Source organism: Kryptolebias marmoratus, linkage group LG15 (assembly GCF_001649575.2).
Source record: "Kryptolebias marmoratus isolate JLee-2015 linkage group LG15, ASM164957v2, whole genome shotgun sequence".
NCBI classification, from domain to species: domain Eukaryota; kingdom Metazoa; phylum Chordata; class Actinopteri; order Cyprinodontiformes; family Rivulidae; genus Kryptolebias; species Kryptolebias marmoratus.
This window is the reverse complement of record NC_051444.1, coordinates 5200607-5221584: the sequence shown is the minus strand read 5'-3', so window position 1 is coordinate 5221584 and position 20978 is coordinate 5200607. Positions and strand designations below refer to the sequence as shown.

The 20978-nt window shown below is 41.2% G+C and overlaps 2 protein-coding genes across 4 annotated transcripts in view; one reads left to right on the top strand and one right to left on the bottom strand.

The window, feature by feature from the left end:
- dpep1 (dipeptidase 1) overlaps positions 1-8356 on the top strand; it is a 17096-nt gene extending 8740 nt beyond the window's left edge. For all 3 annotated transcript variants that reach the window (XM_025003107.2, XM_025003105.2, XM_017405235.2), the window contains 8 exons: positions 606-738; positions 809-959; positions 3434-3503; positions 4474-4650; positions 5701-5785; positions 5859-5934; positions 6265-6400; positions 6838-8356. In XM_025003107.2, the coding sequence (XP_024858875.1) occupies positions 606-738; positions 809-959; positions 3434-3503; positions 4474-4650; positions 5701-5785; positions 5859-5934; positions 6265-6400; positions 6838-7017 (1008 nt within the window). In that variant the 3' untranslated portion in view covers positions 7018-8356. The remainder of the gene's footprint in view (positions 1-605; positions 739-808; positions 960-3433; positions 3504-4473; positions 4651-5700; positions 5786-5858; positions 5935-6264; positions 6401-6837) is intronic.
- On the bottom strand, positions 7241-20978 carry slc22a31 (solute carrier family 22 member 31). The gene is made up of 9 exons (XM_017405225.3): positions 20203-20978; positions 16257-16360; positions 16025-16179; positions 13377-13545; positions 13018-13163; positions 11696-11804; positions 10447-10661; positions 10080-10191; positions 7241-9279 (listed from the first exon to the last, which is right to left on the bottom strand). The coding sequence occupies exons 1-9, from the start codon at positions 20629-20631 to the stop codon at positions 8844-8846; spliced, it is 1875 nt and encodes a 624-aa protein (XP_017260714.1). The 5' UTR covers positions 20632-20978; the 3' UTR covers positions 7241-8843.

Here is a 20978-nt window from a genome sequence, read left to right as displayed (position 1 = left end):
ATTTTGTGTATCGTTTCTTATTGTGCAAACGCTGCTTCAATATTCAGTTTTATGTCTGTTTCAAAACATTCAGCTCATTCAGAAGATCGGCGTTAACTTTTATTTTTTTGTAATCTTTATAAATTTCAAAATATTTCCCTTTTAGTTACAAATATTTTTTTCTTTAAAAACATCTAGTTTGGCATACTTGCCCTATTTTTGCTTTCTTATTTGGTTTTTAGCTGCCATTTTGCTACTTTTAGCTTTAACAACTCAGTTTCAGCCTCTGCAGCAAATCATTCAGGGACTAGTTAAATAATTGACTTGTTTTTTTGCTTTCTTATGATGTTTTGCATTGAATTTCCCTGTGTTAAATAAAAACACTGAATCTTATCATATCGTAATGAGGGACTAAATAATACATCGGTTTTTGTTGCTCATTTTGATTTTTGACTGTGTTAAGATGCATACAGACCAAAGATGCACAACAATAATAAATCCACAAATTGAGAACCTTTAGGAGGTCTTCAGACTTTCTCTGTGTTTTGTTCCTGCTTTGTTTGTCTGGAAACACAAAGTTGGAGTGATTTTTATTTTTTTGTCATCATCACCTGTTCTCCTCTCAGTTCTGGTCAGCCTACGTTCCCTGTGCCTCTCAGTACAAAGACGCCGTCAGACAAACACTGGAGCAGATAGATGTGATCCACAGGATGTGCCAGAAATACCCAGAATCCTTCATGTTCGCCACCAGCACCCAGGGTGAGGTGTTTCCTACAGTCAAACGGTCGTGTTCGTATTTTCCCGCCCTGACGCCGTTATCCCTGCACAGACATCATCGATGCCTTTGAGTCGAACAGGACGGCCAGCCTGATCGGGGTGGAGGGGGGTCACTCCATCGACAGCAGCCTGGGGACCCTGCGCACCATGTACCATCTGGGGGCCCGCTACCTCACATTGACACACTCCTGCAACACACCCTGGTGAGGTCGAGCAGCGGAAACTAAACATACACACAAAAAAACAAGTTATATTTAATGACAGTACTGTAGACAGTTAAGTTATACACACAACTCACTGTAGAGGAATAAAAACAGTGCAGTATCTGCTTAAATATAGCACCAAATTCAGGTAAACAAAATACATTTATGACCACATGGCTTTAATAATTATGGTGATAAATTTGGTTGTTTAAAAACAAAGTCATACAAGGTGATATTTTACAAAAACATCTTTCTTTTTTCCACTCATTTAAAAAAAACAAAACAATAGGAAGCTTTTTTTTTATTGTTCCTATTGAAGTAAGATCTAATTCCATCTTTGTGGTGTGAATAAGTTTAGGTTTCATTGTGGAAAGTTCGGGGGTTTCCTGCAGAGTTCTGCCTCAGTATCAGATTCTCTGAGTATCTGGTTTGGTTTGGCTGATAACAGCTACACAACCAGAGATGACAGGAACTTCGTGCAACTGGACTCTGAACCCCAAGTTGCTCCAGATGTGTGAAAACTGAAATAAGTCCCAGTGAACACTCAGTGCACCTAATGTACCGAACAGATGAGTCCAACCGGACATCCTGCTTTATTGGCTTTACGCTAAATGGGACACCATTTTAGGAAGTAAACTTTAAGTTGCGTTGAGGTGAATTTGAAACTGAACCAATCGTCAGGGAAATGTGTAACAAATGACAAGAAGTGGGAACATTTTCTCAAACACAAGTCTGCCTTCTTTTCACACCTCCAGGTGTTTTTAATGAAGCTTTTCTGCAGGTGGGAACTGAGTTTGTCATGTTTGGAACAGAGCTATGGCAAGCCATTTCTGCATTTATTCCATATAATTGATATCAAGCCTCATTTTCACCCACTAGTTTGTGGCTACTTTACTAGTTGCACATTTGGTCGCACCTGTTCAACATCTTGGTGCACTAGTTCAAAAACCCTTTTATTTAGTAATACTTTTTAGCCAACTAGTAGCCCTTTTGCCCAACTCGTTAGAGCAGAAGTTATACTAGTCAACCAAAGTTCCTATTAGTTGGCTTTTTAATGCACAAGTAGACCACTAGACTAGTCATCAACTCTGTTGTACAAGTTAACTAGTAAGCATCAATAAGCTTTAGATGTTAACTAGTCAATAGAAATGATGTCCACTAGCTTAGTAGTCAAATATGTGCCCTACTTGTCCAGTGCGACCTAAACATTTAACTAGTCAACTGTAAACACTAAAACCCTGACAAGTTAACCAGCTAGTTAACTCTCACATGTTAACTAGTCAACTTAAATTGTCTAATAGTTAACATGGTACTGTCAAAGTTGACTAGTGCAATCTAAAAAATTAACTAGTTGCCTAGTAAACACAAACACACTTATTCATACATTCACATGTTAACTAGTTAACATTCACATGGTAACTAGTAATCATAAATTATGCCCACTAGTTGACTAGTGGCTACCAAATGTGTGCAGTAGTCAACTAGTGCATCCTAGAAATTCAACTAGTAGACTAGTAAATACTAAAAACCTGTACAATGGGGTTTTGATGCTTACCTGGTAACGTTAAAGTACTAGTCAACTCAAATTATATCTACTAGTTGACTAGTGATTGTCAAAGTTAGCTAGTGCAAAATCTAATTTAAATTTAATTGACCAGTAAACACTAAAATACTAACTAGCCTAGAACCCCCCCCCCAAAAAAAGTCTTAAATAGTTAACCATTACATGTTAACTAGCCACCAGTTGACTAGAAAACACTAAAATGCTCACTAGTCTGATACTTTTTGCCTTAGTTGGTAACTAGTGCAGCTATAAAATGGCAACTAGTGTGCCTAAAATAATAACTAGTTTATTAGTTAAGACAAAAATAGGTCAAGGCAACAAATTCAAACATGACTAGTCAACTAGTGGACATAAGTTGTATTCACTCGTTAACATGTAATGAGTTTTGGTGCTTGCTAGTTAACTTGTTTGGCACAGTTGACAACTAGTTTGGTCTAATACTTGACTAACACATGAAAAAACTAACTAGTTGGAATTTTTGAGCTACTAGTGCAGCCTTTTGGCAGACTAGTAGGACTTCTGCTCCAGTTAGTTAGGCAAACGTGTTACTATGCAACCAAATGTGCAACTAGTACAGTGTAGTTACCAGCTAGTTAGCAAACATAATGACATCAAGGATATAGAAAAGAAACACAAACTGTCATTAAAATAAAAATGACCCTTTTTTCCAAACAATGACTAGTTAGTTAGTTAGTTTAAACATTTGATATTTTTTCCACTGTGAATAAAATTATGGGTTTATGAGATTTGCAAATCAGAAATTAATTTATTTACATTTTACACAACATCCTTACTTTTCCAGAATTAAGGTTACACAAATAATCTAGTTTCATGAATAATAGTTTTAAAAGTGAACAGGTTTAGTTGGTTACAGGGAACCTGTTTTTTGGTAACTTTTTCTTCTGGTCAGGGCGGACAACTGGCTCGTTGACACCGGATCAGAACCATCTCAGCACAATGGCTTGTCTCCTTTTGGGAAGGTAAGAACTAAATAAAACCAAATCATCTTTCAGGCTGGGTGGCAGCAGAGGTCAAAGGTCAAAGGAAAGGTTTACAAGACAAGTGGTGAGAGCAGCCATGTTGGACGGTTTGGAGACAGAACAGGAAGTGTCAGAGCTGAAGATGTTGAGGTTCTCCTTGGGAGGGACAAGGATGGACAGGATCAGGAATGAGGACATCAGAGGTCCAGCACAGGTTGAAGGACTGGGAGATAAAGTTAGAGACGGTTTGGACATATGCAGAGGAGGGACAGAAGGATGTTAGAGACATAGAGGACATGGAGGTAGCTGGAGTGAGGACAGAGAGGACGACTCGCTGTGGTGACCACTGAAAAGGGAGCAGAAGAAGAAGAAAGCTGTAAAAGCTGCACAGGTGTACAGAAGGACGTACAAAGGTCTGGTAACATAGAAATGCATGTCAGCATGGATTTATTATATGTTTGTCTTTCCTGGGAGATAGAATGGTCATAAAAACCTTCATGATCATTACACCTTTTACGGTTTCACAACACTAAATGACATGAATAGATTTCAAAGGGCTTTGTAGTAAAGATTATCTCTTTAACCTCTTAGGACTTGGCGTCCACATGTGTGGACATCACATTTTGCTTAGCTGGACCATTTTGTCCCGATCAGCCCAGATAGCAAAAGAAAAAAAAAAGTTCAGATCTTAGGAGGCTAAACTTTAACATAAAACATGATGGACATAAACAGAGGTTCAACAAGAGTTTGTTAACGAGGATTAAAAGAATAAAGTCACAGCAATTATCATGAGATAATTAGCATATTAGCACTAGTAGACCTGAAATATGAACTAATTTGTGTGCATTACCAGTCATCACAGGGACAGACTGGATGTATTTTGACTTGCATGACAACTTTTATTCTAATTGATTTCTAAAACAAACTGAACGATTGTTAGAATCATCCTCATGGTTCTTTTTTGCAACAGCAAGTGATAGCTGAGATGAACCGTCTGGGGATGCTGATCGATTTGGCTCATGTGCCTGTAAAAGTGATGAACCAGGTGCTGGACTTGTCTGCAGCTCCCGTCATCTTCAGCCACTCCTCAGCATACAGCATCTGTCCACACAAGAGGAACGTGCCGGATGATGTCCTCATCAGAGTGGTGAGTCTCCACGGCAGGACGGGCTCAAGGTGGTCCTGAGAAAGCTGACTCAGGTCCTGTGTCTGCTTTTCTTAAAGCTCTGACTTTCAGATTCCATTCACCTGCTGGAGATGGTTCGTTTTAGACCTGACACTGTTTTATCCCCAACGTTTCTCATTTTTTAAGCAAACGCTGCACAAATGCTGTCATGGTCCAGTATAAGGACTGAAAATGAATAGGGAAAAACAAGTCTAGCCCTCAAAATAAAGACAAATTCTATTAAAACATTTAAATAATTAACAAATAACTGTAAAAAAAACAAACAAACAAATAAATGCAGCGTTTTCTCTGACATTTCTCCTGAAATATGAACAGTTCAGTATAGTTGTCAAAAATGTGCAAACATCAGTTTTGGTGTTATTCTGGAAATAGAGGGTAAAAGTTTAAACTGGAAACTAAATGCCTTAAAAGTCAGATTTTTAAACTAGGATGTTGAAAATGAGAGAGTTGCAAATTTCATCTCAATATCTGTAAAGTTCACAGAGTTATGGGGATTTTTGGGGTTTACTAATGCTGATTAGTTGTATATGGACATCCAGTGATTATCATTTAAATCCATCCAGGGGTTCTTGAGATATTTTGCTAACAGACAGACAGGCAAAAACCTTATCACCTGCTTTTGCCTTTCGGTGAAAGATAATAAAGCAAAACTGAACACTGTGCACTGATTTTGGAAGTTATTTAGGGGAAAGCAGTGGGTGTTGATGCACAGCCTGACTGCAATAAAATGAACAAACCCAGCAGCTTTTATTATTACTGGCAATAATAAACCCATAAATCCTCTTCATGACATCATATTCCAGACATGGTGAAGTTGTAGTTCTTGTGATAAATGCTAAATGGAAATTATCGGGCTGGATCTGTGAAACAATAACCAGATAAAACCAAAGTTATGTAATAAATGACAAAGCAGAGTTTGTCTTTGCATGGTTCTCCTGACCTGGGTCACATCCTCCAGAGATCAGCTCATTAAGAGTTCCGCCATCGTTTAACGTCTGTTTGTCTCTGCAGAACCAAACCGGAGGAATCGTGATGGTGAACTTCTACAACGACTATGTGACCTGCGGGAAGACGGCCAAACTCTCAGACGTCGCTGGTAACGAGCCAGTCTGACCGTAACAGCTGCTGTAAAACTGGTTAAACACTGATCTTCGCTGTTCTCATTGCAGACCACTTTGACCACATAAAAAAAGTGGGCGGAGTCGAGATTGTTGGTTTTGGGGGGGATTTTGACGGCGTTACCAGGTAAGTCCTCAGATGATTTGCTGGAAATCTTGTGATGCAATAAAAACAAAACAACTCAACTCAAATAAAGCAAAGGTTGTTTTCGTTGCTGAACATGTGCAGTTACATAAACATTTTTTGTATGTATGAAGTCATGCTGTTCCTTTAGCTGTGAAACTATAATCTGATTTGGCCAAAATTTTTTTTAAACAAATAGTTACAACAGTGAAGACTGAAAGTAAATAATGCAAATTAGATCCAGTCAAAAAACAAAACAAAACTAGAATAAACAATGTTAAATGGATAACGGCTAAGAAGGAAACTGATCGTCCTTCAATGTCTTCCTTTCAGACTCCCTCAAGGGTTGGAGGACGTGTCCAAAGTTCCCAACCTGGTGGCAGAACTTCTGAGGAGGAAATGGACCGATGAGGAAGTCAAAGCTGCTCTTGGAAATAATCTGCTGCGGGTCATGAAGGAGGTGGAGAAGGTGAGACGTGAACACACACCACCAATGACTCTTGGCTATTAGGACACCAGATTTTTGTCAGCAGGCTGTGGCAGCCATCTTTAACTGGGTTGACGTCAACCCAATGATTACTTGGAGAATTGTATTAAAATCCTTTCAGACAAAATGCGCACACATCAAGATGTTCCCTGATTATCAGTACTAGAAGGAGAACATATAAAAGAAACATCCCAGAACTGAACCCTTAGGTACACCATATGACTTTATATGGCTTTGAGTTAATTTAGCCAATTGTAGAAATGATTTGGAAACTACTGAGGGATACATCCTTAGCACTAAAGGTTAGGGTGTAGATTTAAAAGATCAGGATTTCTTTGCTCAACTTTAACACCAATTAATCATTAAAGAAAGACGCCTTCTTATTGGGTGTTCTGTGAAATCATGTGTCTGTGCGTCAGGTCCGGGACCGTCTCAGTGAACAGAGCCCAGATGATGAGCCCATTCCGTACCACGAGGTGGAGAATCCCTGCAGGACGAGCTTCAGTTCCTCCGACACCGGCGTCATTCATTCAGTCAGCGCGCCGGTCCTTCTGCTCACGCTGGCTGCCCAGGCTTACATCACATTAACAGCTCAATAAACTGCTCCGAACACCTGAAAACAGTAAAACTTAGGGGCAAACACTTAGTTTTCTGCCCTGACTAAATAATCCTGTCAGTTTTGGTGAAGATGCACAGCTTCTCTTTCAGAAAATAAAAAAAAAAGATTTAAGAAGTTGGACAAAAATGTTTTTTTCATCAAAACGTGAACTCATTTTCTTATTATGACCTGTCATATTGAGCCACAACTCAAAATGGAGACCGTTTAATAGTTAACCATTTTTATTATTAATGATAAAACAAAAAATCCTCAACAGCACAGCCAGGCAACCAGCGCCACAGTGGTGATCTGCTCAAGTCTTAAATCCACACTTGGGTAGCCAAGATAATCAAGCAGAGCAACACAAACACAAAACGATCACAATCAGTGTGGTCTAGTACCCCACAAAGTGATCCAACAGATGAGGGCTGAATTCTCAACAATGCAAGGGACATCAGACTCATAAAACCTGGAATAAATGTGCAATGTTCAAGTCCACAAAACTGCAACAATAAATCACCACGTGTGAACCTGCAGCAAACTGTCTCCAAACAGCTCATTTAAAAAGAGACAATGGCTTAGCACAGCCAGGCTCAGACAACCTACAGCACAGGTCGAAAGACTCTACAGTCCATTTAATCTACAAACTAAATTCAGTCTCCAGGATCAGTTCAGGAAATTCATGTTACAACCCAGCACAACCTGGCAACAGAACTTTAACTTAAAGTAAAAAACAAAATCACGAACAGGTTTCCTGCCTGCATGTGTGTGGCGCCATCTAGTGTCCTGACTGAGGCACTTTTTAGTAAAACACTAAGTTTTTATGAGGAAGATCCAAGTTGGAAGTTGTTTAATTTTCACCTGATTTTAAGCAAACAAAACAGCAACAAAAGTTTCTCTCATCAACACCTTTAGTTGATACAAAAACACCTTTTTGATTGTCCACAGAGGATGAAAATAAAGTGTAACAAATACATTTCATTAAGACTGAAGGTCAGTTTTCTCATCTTTAAAACACAAAAACACTGAAGGGCAACTTGGAAATCCTGAGCTTCAACAACAGTATTAGAAAATGTAGAAGCTTCAGTACTAAATAAATACAGTGACCTGTTTAGGTGTTTAACTAAAATAATAAATGTCCCTGAATAAATGATCTTTTTCACTCTGAGAGTCTGAAACCTGAGCAGAAAAATAACCTGAATCATTCAAAATTCAGTCATCAACCTTTGGTTTCATTGTTTTGTCCCCATATTTGGCATTCCTCACGTTAAGTGAAATATCTGCATTAATGAGGCTCGTAAGTTGTTTAAAATTAAATAAACTTTGACTCTTTAAATTCAGCGAGCAGTCCATCATCCCTCGGCTCCTCTCGGTTCTACAACGCTGCTGATGAGGCAGACGATGGTTTGAATCTTTTGTGGAAAAGTTATGAACAGTTAATAACTTACCTGTCGTAGATGGCTCTTTGAGTAACTGACACGACGTTAACCCGTCAATCAGGTCAGAACTAAACTAGTTCTCCAAACTGAGGTCGTTCAAAGAGTTATCTACGACAGGTAAGATAATTGTTCGACCCTTCCGATGAAATGTGCACATGCCTCAACGAGACAAAGAGCTGCGGCTCACACTGTTTTCACAGGAACTTGTAGAACAGGAAAACATGAGGCTCCAGTTAAAAGGAACATGATATGAATCCATGAGAAGACAAATATGAGCCGAGCCGAGCCATCGCTCCAACGTGCACAGATTGGAGCAGAAGTCTGTTTTTTATCAGAGCTGGTGATGAGCTTTCAGTAAAGCTGATCCCAGACCGCCTGAGGAGTCTGGTTAGGACAAAACTTCCCTCTGTGTCTCATTCTGAGTGTCACTGTCTGAAAGCAGGGGAGGAACAGAAGCAGCTGAGATCCTGTAAGGCAAATTATCTTTAGTCAACATCTTCCTGGTGGCAGAAACCAGGCGGGAATAATTATCGGGGTTGTATTCGGACAAGGGGGCCCGAGTGCACAGCAAGGGCAGGTGGTCCCTGTCGGGCCGGGACAGGAAGAGGGGCGGCCGCCGCTGGCTCTCGCCCTCCTTCAGGGAGTCCGGGAGGGACTTGCGTTTGCTCTCAGGTAGGAGCATTATGCAGAGAACAGAGAGGACGGCGAAGGAGGCGAAGATGACGTGGTGCAAGAAGTATCCGCCGTTGTTCTGGAGCTCCATCAGGGAGGAGGCGGCCATGCCGACACAACCGGCTGCCAACACCAGGCCGAGGCAGCCACCTCTGACACACAGAGGGAGAAAGAAAACACTTCAGACATACAGGGGGGGCTGAACAGAGAGGAGCGACACGTCTTTACTTTGGCTTTCTGTAATATTCCTGCCTCCTTCTGGGGGAAACAACGCCTCCACTTTGGATGTGAAGGAAACTCCTGATATGTAAAAATAAACTGCTTCAAATAGTAGTAAAGCATTCCTTTAAAGCCTTTAAGTGCCTCAAATTAGGCTCCTGTCAGACAAGCGATACTCATAAATATGGACTGAGGTTGATCCGATTGGACACCCGGTGCCCTGATGTCTCAAATTGAATCTTCAGTGAATATACTTCCCACACCCGTCATGTTTTTCCTATATTAAAGTTGCTTGATTTGGCTATTTTGGTTGTTGTTTGTGAATGGAAGTTACAGTAAACTAAATAAATTAAGCAGCATTCTTAAAGGTTTGTTAACCAGTAGCTGCAGAAGTCTTTCACTATTTTACCTTAGTGGAAAAAAGAAATCATGATCTGCGTGGTTTAAAATGACTTCAAAACAAATAAAACTCTGCTTACTTCTCCACACTTAATTTCATTTTGATAACTTATCCACATAGTGATGAACTAAATCTGCTGCTACGGTTTACCAGCTGGACTAAAGCCACAAATCTCCCCTTTTTTTGTCTCCGTTTGTTTAGAGAAGCAAACAAAACTGAAAAACTGGTATTCATCCTTTCAACATCGCTATTATCTTCATGTTTTCCCCTAAAATGATGGCGTGATGTTGCTCCACTCTATACGAGATCGACAATAAACTGTTCGATGCTCACCGGACCACAGTTGGCATCACCTCAGAGGCGAAGAAGGTACTGAGCATGGCGAGGGCCTGAGAGAAGAGCAAACCCACCACGGAGAGCACCAACACCAGCCCGCCTCGGAGATCTGAGCCACAAATCAAACAGAGACAACATCAGTAAATCCACAGCAGAGGCTTAAAGGGATAGTCTGGTCGTTTCTGAAGTGGCATCAGTCAGGGAACAGAGTGTGGAGAAAAGAGCAGAAGTCTTTATCCAGGCTAGGCTAACAGGCCTTCATTTTGTGAGAAATCAACCTAGCCCGGATGAAGACTTCTGCCTCTTTCTCCTGACTGAAATGTGTGGCGTGGACAGCTCTGGTCAGCAGAGAGGACAAACGTACACTGCGTGAGCGCCAGCAGCAGCAGCGACGACAGGCCGGTGATGATGGCCGACAGCAGAAGCATCCCGCGCCGGCCGAAGTGATTGACGGACAGACAGATGAAGACGCAGGCCAGCGCTCCTGTGATCACTCTGAGGAAGTAGGTGAAGTAGAAGTTGGAGGAGTGAAGGTGCAGGTTTCTGGTGAAACAGTACTGGACGCCTGTTCCGATGAAGCTGGAAACATATTTACAGAAAAATTGGTTTGTAATAAACACGTCAACATGTGTCACTACTACTGCTATTATTCACAAACTCTTTATTTCCTCTACATTTTCTTAAGTATTCATTTGTAACAGTTACATTTTATCATTTAACGCTGGTAATGTTTTTATGCTTATACTAATTTGACTGTGTGTGCAGGTAAGGGCTGCAGCTCTCTTGTGGCTGAAGGTTCCTGCAGCTTAACTCAACAGTAATTTTACACAAACAGGAAAAAACGTTTTTAAAATCGCTCGCTGCTGAAAGTCAAAGGAGGACGATAAGATATTTAAACATGACTGTGTTTGTCTGTCTGGTACTAAAACATGGATGGGCAAATTTTAATGAAACTTTGCAGAAAATAATCATTAGATGTGCATCTATAACTTATTGAATTTGGACTCAGCCTAATTCAAAATGAGAGACTGGTCGCCAACACAGTTTTGCCGTTAACTATTTGGAGTCGATTCTGTCTGTCTGTTAGTAAAATATCTCATGAACCAGTGGATGGATTTTAATGAACTTCTCAGACATTAATCCCTGGATGTAATTCTACAACTGATTAACCTTTGGAGTAAATCCAGTTCAACATGGCCACCACAGACAATTAACATTAGCAAACACAAAAAAGGCGACAACTCAGTCAGTTTTACAGATATTGAGCTAAAATTTGATGTTTTACCAACAGCTTGGTCATTATTTTGCCATATGGCAGTCATTTAGGCATATAATTATTGTAGTGTGTGTTCAGTAGTTTCATTATTAGTGTTGCTGACTATTTTGCAAAAATACCAAGTTAGACGTTTCTTCATTCATGTGTGATTCACTGACAGTGTTACTTACTTTGACGAAAAGAAAGTAAGTTTTACCCTACATAAAGACAGACTTAATTATCCAAGTTACTGCGAGGTCACATCCTTTAAGTGTGTTTGAATTCCTAAACGTCCTTCTCTTTTATTTCCACGACTCCTCTTATTCGAGTCAGAAGTTTGAGGAAAACAAAAACTCACAGAGTGAAGCTGAGAATGAGGCAGTTTTTCCAGATGACACGAGTCCGTCGCAGCTCCAGGACGGAGTAAAACCTCGGCTGGCAGTCTTCGGTATAAACTGAATCTATCTCTAAAAAAATTAAATAAAACAAGGAAAGAGAATTTGATACTTGAAGGAAAATGTACAGAGAATTAGCCAAATAATACAGTTTAAGTCTCTTCAACTTATATAATATTTTGTTTATTAATCTCAACAATAATGTGCAGAAAAATGTAAAATTATGACTATAAAATCAAATGAAATCCACTCAGAATCATGATTTTCCTCTTATAAGCCCTAAAGAAACTCGTTGCCAGGTAAAACCATCCAGGCTTTGTCTTTTTTTTCTAAATGGATCCAAAATTTACACACAGAGCATCAAGCTGGATGCAATAAAAAACATCCTACAACATCCTATAATTTATTGAGGTTGTCTGATGGGAAATGGGCCCATAAATGTCAATACAATCTATAAAACCAGGAGGTGTCGCCCCCTGCTGGTCTAAAAAGAGAAAACAAGTTAAAACTGAACAAACCTGTTATGAGTTTGCAGGACTTTTTAAACTCACAGGTCATAATTTAAGGATTTATTATGAGTCAAGTAAACTAAACGGCTTTTCAAAGGTTGGTTAGAGAAAACAGATACTTTTTAAGTGTTGTTTTAACAGTTTTTGAGCCCTTTGCAGCACGCCGTCTCCACCTTTCTTCCTGCTTATCTTCTGACACCAGAGGCCACCAGAGCAACAAAATCCTAAAAATAAAATGTTTATGGTAGAAAATAAAAATGTCCCTCAAATGGGAAGATAGATGTCCATTTTTAGTTTGTTAACTGGATAAACTGACAGGTTTAAAGGAAGCTGGTTGGACTTATGAGCTCATAAAGCAGAGGTGTCCAATCCTGGTCCTGGAGGGCCACCATCCTGCATGTTTTACTTGTTTCTCTGCTCCAACACACCTGATTCAGTGGTTAAATCACCTCTTCATGTTCTGCAGAAGCCTGTTAATGACAGACTGATTCAAATCAGGTGTGTTGGAGCAGAGAAACAAGTAAAACATGCAGAATAGTGGCCCTCCAGGACCAGGGTTGGAGACCCCTGCTTTAAATCCTTCAGTCTTATCGTCACATTACAATCTGACCAATTTTTATTTCAGGTTCTGGATATTGACATAATTTGGCACCGGATCACACTTTAAACCAATATTCTATGTTTCAAGTAAAATTTGGTCAGTTTGGGATGATGGCTGAGGAAAAGGTACCAGTTTGATTTGTGGCTCATAAACAAACTGCTCCACGTGTTTGTACCTGACATCAAGGTCTCCCCGGGGTACATCTCGTCTTGCTGACACGCTCCGTTTCTGGCGGCGAATTCCCTGAGGCTGCTCTTGGCCCGAGGAATCTGATCTGTGGCTAGCAGCCAGCGAGGAGACTCAGGAAACAGTGACGCACAGCTGAGGAAAACAACTCCGTCATCAAATCAGTCAGACAAAAGAGCCTTTTCTGTCTCTGAGGAGGTCAGAGGAAGAAAACAAACAAAACGCTTTGTGCAGTGTCATGCATTATCAGGAGTGTGTTGGAGATGACCCTCAGCTACTACCACATCACCTTTATATCACCAATATCTGTAAAAACCAGGAGGAAAATCTGCCTGCACTCCGGCTCACCACCAGTAAGGAAGCAGCAGCAGCAGCGGCACGGTGGCCACGGCCTGCAGGACCGGCCAATCACGGCACAGAACGGCGACGCCCGGCAACAGCAGCTCGGCGGACACGGCGAAGAAGCCGCCTACCATGGCGACCATGAGACGATGGGGCGGGTCACACAGCTCCAGCCCTGAGGCAGACGGGAGCAGAGTCAGGATGTAATGTTCATGCAGAACCAGGTCCACTTCCTGTCTCAAAGTTATTTAATAAAACATCAAACATTTAGTCAAGATTTGACTAATTACTGATGATCATGGGGACGATTATTAACACTCTTCTGCAGATAACAGCTAAAAACACTTTTAGAAACACGAGAATTTTAGCTTCATCTTTATGGAACTACAAACGTTTTCAGAATATTTACATTCTTAAATTTATTTGGTTATTTTGCAACACTTTATTTTAAAGTGAGTCAATTTTTTGATTCAGCTGATGTTGGGTACTTTCAGCTCATGATGTTGGGGACTTTCAGGTGTGTTTATGATCATTTTTCTTATCTTTTTCCTGTTTTTTTCCCAACTACGTTCTGTTTGCAGCTCACTCAGCCGACGGCTGCTGGGACTTTTTAGACTTCACTAACTCTATTTACAAATATATATAATTTCATTTACAAGAACGCTCCAGGTTCTTCAATAACATTGATCACTTTAAAATTTGATTTTAGATTTGATAATATAATAATCTGTTCTGTAATGTTAGCTAAGACTTTGGTAACTTTAGCGTTTATCTATGGTTTTGCCAGTTTTAGCTACAGTTCTGCTAATTTTAGCTTCAGCGTTGCTTGGTTTAAATATAAATATGTCAGTTTCAGTAGTTGGCGTTCAAACTGCTTTTTCACAGAAACTGATGTTTTTGTTAGCTTTAAAGTTATTTTTGCTGCTTTTTTATTGTTTTCAGAGCTTTAAATCGCTCATGTGCTGAAGTAAAGCTGTCAGAGTGTTTGTCTCAGCGAGAACGTTTCTGCTGAACTTTGACCTCCTTTAGCTCTGATTCGCTGCGAGCCTCCTTCCTGTCAGGGTGTGGTGATAATGGGGGGGTGAGGGGTAAGGGGCTCCACTTCCTGTCTGAATCCCGGCCTTCGGTCCTGTCCTGTTATTGTTCTCTCCCCTCCGGTCGTCGCTCCACCCGATCTGCCTGCCGTTCAGTTAAAAACATAAAAACAGCTGATCTGGAATCAGCTTTCCAGGAATGTTGGCGTTTATAGACAACCAAGAAAGAAAAATCAATTTTAGGGATTTTAGACGGTACCGCTGTAACCTTTTCCTACTCAGGATGACTCCATCCTCAGAAACAGTCTCAGCTGGTTTAAACAAACTAACTCAGTCCCAGCCCCCCAATAAACTCAACTAAGTTGTTTCGTTCATTTCGCAATAAAGCACAACTGTGGACTCAGTAACAAACAAGTAAGATTTAAATAAATACGTACTTCATTGATCTTGTGAGAGAAAATTGTTTAAAATCATTTTAAAGTCTTAATATAATTAAATTTCCACTGGGCTGACGAGTTGATTTGATTTGATAAAAGTAACTAAATTATTCTTTTCTAAGCTGCTCAGAGAACATTACGTTACAAATAATCACATTATATGATTTTATTCTATTTACTGTTAACCCTCTAAAATGTAAAGTATGAATCTGAAGAAAAAACAGATTTTCTTCATGACTTTCAGCCTCCAGAACCACGATCAGGAGACGTTATCTCGGCTGTTTGTGTCTCCTGGAGAGAAGATAAGATAAAAACCAGCTCTGATTTGCTTCTGTTGGGACTTATCTGTTACTGAGAAAAGCGTTAGCACCGTGCACGTGTGTGTGTGTGTTTATTTCTCTCACAGCCTGAATCCGTTTCTCCTCCTCCCAGAAGGTGTTAAAAGCATTCAAACTACATGAAGATGTGCGACTCTACACCAGGAACCACGTGGATTTAATCCATCACTTTAACGTTACGTAACAGCCTGTTTGAAACCGTAAAGACGCACATTCTCTGAGTTTGAGACAAAAACAAGAGGTTCTGCAGAGTGAAGGGTCATTTTTGGCGAGGAAGTCGATTCTCCACAGTTCTGAAATCGTGACACTGACATTATGATGACTCAGCAGTTTTAATTGGACGCACACTCATAATCAGGTGTCTCGTGTTTTCCACCAGCTGGCCTCTCAGTTTTCTCTTTTTCCTGTCATTATTTTCAATGTAAACAATTTAAAAATCAATAAATTTGCATCTGAATGTCTTTGGTTGAAGCGGAGGAAACACAAGGTTCCCTCTCACCTGAAAGAAGAGTTTCTTTTTCCAGTCATGGCCGCCATCTTACATGCTACAGTTTCAAACAAAGATCTTGTGTCATCTGTTGGTGCTCAGAGTACATGTTAGGGATGACTCTCAGCTACTACCACACCAAATCTTAGCCCAACATCCATAAAATCAACTGCGTTAAAGTCACTTTTAGGTTTGCTAATATTGACAAGCTGTGGCGTCCATCTTGAATGGGCATGGCTCCAAAAGGTAATCAGTTGTAGATTAAAATCCGTCCAGTGGTTTATGAGATATTTTGCTAACAGACAAACACACAGAATGAAAAAAGCTGGATTCATTAGGAGATTAGCTGGGCACTTACTGAAAATGTAGGCGGACAGGAAGACGCCGGCGAGCACGGCGCCCTGACAGAGGCGCAGCAGCAGGAACATCACGGCGCTGCTGGACAGACACACTGCCACGCCGGACAGAGCCGACAGGCTGACGGAGAGCAGGAAACCTCGCCGGCGACCCAACCTGACCACAGAAATCACACGCAGCCTGACGATTTATGGCAGAGAGTATTCTGGATTCGTTTCTTCCCGATCGCTCACCAGTCGCAGATGGTGCCCAGAAGGATGTATCCCACAATCCACCCGGTCATGAAGCAGATGTGCTGCAGGGGGATCTTCCAGTAATTGCTGCAGACCAGATTCCACTGCAGAGGAGGAGAACGGGTCAGCTCACACAAACCCAACAGAACGGGCCCAAACACTGAGTTTTAACCATAGCTTTCACAGATCTGAGCAGAGACGAGGTGAGGAGGATCACATTTATCTTACTGTGAAAACATAAACAACACATTGGCTTTTATTTCCTGCTTTATGTTAAATTAAAGTGACATTTCTCACAATCTGTCTGCCTTTCAGGGCTGGAAAAACCTTCAACACTTTGTGATGCTTAGTTTGGTTTGAACCTCATCGTTTTACAGCTGAATCTTAAATACAACAATGAAACATATCACCAAAGTTTCAAACAAATATTACGTGTGATCCGTTAGCTCTCAGACTATGTGTTGTGAAAGACCGTCAGCTACTACCACACCAAATTTAAGCTCAATATCTGTAAAAATGGCTGAGTTATAGCTGTTTTTGTCACTTAGCTGTGGCGGACATTTTGAATCAGTTAATCAGTTGTAGACGATTATTCAATGATTACTTCCTGAAGGTTTCAATTAATATGATAATAAATATAAAAAAAAAGTGAGAGAACGCAACAGAGACGCCAAACAAACGGAGAAAAAAACTACAAATTTTTAAACGTGCAGAAAATATTCTGTAAAAATCGGCTCCGAGTAAATAAACACGTGAACAAACGGGCTTTGTTTAGCAGCCCAGACGTCACAGGGATCTTTGTGAAGAAGCAGGAATGCAGAACATGTTGTTCTTTATTGAGTTAAAATCCCTGCTGACAGAAAAAAAAAAACAGGTTGGGCTCAAAGTATCTGAGCGCCTGGTCCGTACCAGACACGGCTGGAAACTCCTCATCCTCCTCCATCCGAAGATGAAGGATTTACAGTCGACATTTTCCACCAGCTGATTATTTGTCCAAAAAACAGCAGAAATATTCAGGATTATTAGGAACTAAAACCGACTTTTTTAAAGCAGCACAGAAAAGTCCAACAGAGAAAACGAAGAAATAAGCAACAAATTCTTAGCTGAGAAAGGCGGGCGATCACGTAAACTACTTTTCTCGATGCGTCTGTTAGCAAAATATCTCCTGAATCAATGAACAGATTTTAAGCAATCACTGGATGAACTGATGGAGTCAGCCCAGTTAAAGATGGCCGCCGCAGACAACAACAACAACACAAAGACAGCAGTAATTCAGTTTGGTGTGGTAGTAGCTGAGACTGATCCCCAAGTCGACCCTGTCTGTTAGCATAATAAAGACCAACTGCCAATAAATCAGTCAAATTTACAAATAATGTGCTATAACTTGGTGTGGTTCATGTTTGTCTGTTAGCAAAATATCACAGGATCCACTGGCTGGATTCCATGAAAGAGTCACTGGATGTATGTCTACAACAGATTATTTTTAGGAGTCAGTCCAATTCAAGATGGCCACCGCAGCTAATCAACATCAGCCAGCAGGACAGTGGCTATAACCTTTGTTTTTCCCGAAGGCAGTAAAGCATCGGCACAGCTTACAGGCACAGAAACAGTCGTGGTTTGTGCAAAAGTGGAAAAACAGTGAAAAACAGGATCTTAACCTGCAGAAGAAGTGGTCAAACAGATCTTCAGGAACACATGCAGATAAAAACCAACATGTGTGTCATTGTTTCATTAACGGCATTGTTCTGGGTGTAGTTTTTCCGTGGGACAGAGTTTCCTTTTGTCCCTGAGAATGACATCACGGGACAGAGCTGCTCAGGGTCTCCGGAAAGGAACAAGAAGGCTCTCCACTTCCCAGTCGCCACATTTCGACAGCCAGGGAGGAAAAAAACAAACAATCAGAGCGAGCGGAGGGGAAATTACCCATAATGACTTTCTGCCCTGCAGCTCGCAGTTCAGGAGAGCGAGAAACATCTCTGTCGGGGCCTGCCGTCAATATTTGCAGACTGGGATGGCTCATCGAGTCGCACAACTTTAAAAACAAAGATAAAGGCCGATGTTTGCTTATTCGTGTTGTACAACAAGACAGCGTCTGAGTGCAGGAGACCCTCGCCGTCCTTTAAACCCAGCGACCCTTTTTTCTTTTCAGACGGGAGTTTAACAGAAAGTCTTCGGCTGAGAGGACAGCTAATGAGTTTTTACTCCCCTTCAACCCGATTCCATACGGACTGACAGCTGCGACACAAACGAGACAAACTGCAAACAAGACGGCCGGATTTAAAGATCTAATAAACAACCGAAACCAGCCGAAGAAAGTCCCACATGTTCACACAAAGAGCAGCGAGGTTTGAAAAGAGAAATGTGAAGAAAAGCTGCAGTTTGACAGGAGTCAGCGTTCACACTGCTCTTCTGTCATCCAACTTCCTTCAGAGATCAAAACGTTCAGCTCATTCAGGAGATGATTCTCAGACTTCGGCTGTTTGCAACTTTTACGCTTTGTTAAAAAATATTTAACTTTATTTACAAAAGTTTTCCCCACAGAAATATGTTAAGATTTAATCAATTCCTTTAAAAACTTAAATCTGCTTCAGCTGCTGGATCTATTGTTGTCTTCTTACCCTACTTTTAGCATTTAGCTAGCCTTTTGCTACTTTTAGCTTCTAGCTATCCCTTTGCTACTTTACACTGCTGTGGAGCTACTTTTAATAACTGTTCTGCTACGTTTAGCTTTTGGCTAGCATTTTGCTACTTTTAATGATCTTTTTGCTACTTCTAGCATTTAGCCACAGGGCTGCCACTTTTTGCTTTTAGCTAGCCTTTTGCTACTTCAAGGATTTAGCTACTGTTCTGCTGTTTTTAGCTTCTAGCTAGCCTTTTGCTGCTTCTAGAATTTACCTACAGTGGTGACACGTTTTGCTTTTAGCTAGCCTTTTGCTACTTTTAGCAAGACATTTTGCTACATCTAGCTTTTAGCTACAGTTCTGTTACTTTTCACTAGCCTTTTGCTACTTTAAGCTACCATTCTGGTACATTTAGCTTCTAGCGTTTTGCTACATTTAGCCTTTAGCTCGCAAGTTTCAGCAAAGTCTCAGTATTCTTAAGCCTTTTCGCAGAACGTGATTTTTTTGTGTTCAGTTTTGTCCATTTTCAGTTTGCAGCTAAAACCAAAAATGTGCTGCTGGATCAGGACTGTTTGCTCCGACTTCGAGGGCGAAAGGCTTCTCTTAGATTTTAGCTTTAAAACTGGATCAGGAATTTTTAGGATTCAACATAAAGGTTCATCATCATCATCATCATCACTTATTTATAAAGTGCTTTAAAAACCAAAGTGCTGTACAGATAAAACAAAACTAAAAGGAAACAATAAGAGAAGTTCAAGATTTACATAACTGGCAATGAATTCATAAAACAACAACAGCAGCTGTTCCATGATTTGTTTGAGGTTTACTTTTCAGGCTGCCGCTCAGAATAGTGCTCTCAGGGAGTGAAACATATGACTGTGGTTACCATGGTGACCTTAATGAACCATCGGCAGCAGCTTTTTTTCATTTAAATCTTGGTTCTTTCTATTTAGTTTATAAACAAAAATGTGGGCATTTTTTCTTAGTTTAGGTTAAATTAGGGGGTTCCCAAAGAGTGGAACCAAATATGTTGTTAAATTTACTAGAATTAAATTATTATTATTATTATTATAATTAAAATATTTATGGTCATTTTAGGTGGAGCAGCTTCCCTATAATTTAAGGTTAGTACATTTTAGGCAGGGTGGAAGAAAACTTATCTGTAACTAAAAACAGATTAAATAGGTTCTATAATCTGGACGTTTGCAGAAGAAATTAGTCTTTATTTGGACTTTTATGAATTGATTTGGGAGTTTGAGGAACCCTTCAAAATGACTTTCAGTTGGTATATTTTCTAATTTAAGTCGACACCTGTCAGACTTTACCTCGGTGACGAAGTTGCTGCGGAGCCCCGCCGCGGAGGAGTACTCCCAGCCCTGGGTGCAGGACACCGTCTCCCGCGGCCCTCTCCCGGACACGTCGGACGCGTTGGCCGGGTACCTGAAGAGCTGGCAGCGGCTGCGGCCGGAGCCGTCCTCCCAGGGGACGGTCAGGTTCAGGTAGTCCTGCCGGGACAAGTTGCTCCGCAGGAAGGCGGGAGGCAGGAGCGTCGGGTCCGGCTCGCAGCGGTACGTGTCCGGGATCAGGGTGAAGAAAACGTCGCTGAAGAGGTTCAGGGTGACGGCGAAGGCGGGGAACCAGCTGAACGCTACCGCCACCCGGTTGTAGCGGCCGTAGCCGCCGGCGCGCGGCAGGATCCTGGTCTCATAGTCCGTTAGGAAGCGGGGGCTGGCGGCGGACAGAGCCGAGGACATGTTCCCGCTCCGGAGACGCTCTCTCTCAAACACACACAGCTGTGCGCGCGACGCTCCTGCAGGTAGAGGAGGCACGAGCCGGAGAGGGGCGGGGCCTGCGCGTCACAGCGCGTGCTCTGGGAACAGATCCCACCTGACGCACCTGTGGCGTGACTCACTTCACAGAAACGGCAACAACTCGGCCTGCCGGACAGATAGGAAGCTAAAGTTTGGTGTGGGAGTAACCGAGACTGATCCCCAACACTCACCCCGAGGTCTGCGCAGCGGAGTCAATTCTGTCCGTCTGTTAGCAAAATATCTCAAGACCAGAGGGTGGATTTTAATGAAACTTTCAGTAAATAACCACC

Bases quoted from the DNA above. Each gene is read 5' to 3' on its own strand.
- slc22a31 (XM_017405225.3), bottom strand. From the start codon at position 20,631: ATGTCCTCGGCTCTGTCCGCCGCCAGCCCCCGCTTCCTAACGGACTAT. The intron at 16,180-16,256 runs GTGAGCGATCGG...TTCTGTGGTCAG, and splicing joins CTGGGCACCATCTGCGACTG to GTTGGGTCGCCGGCGAGGTT. The intron at 9,280-10,079 runs GTGAGCATCGAA...TCTGTGTGTCAG, and splicing joins GTGATGCCAACTGTGGTCCG to AGGTGGCTGCCTCGGCCTGG.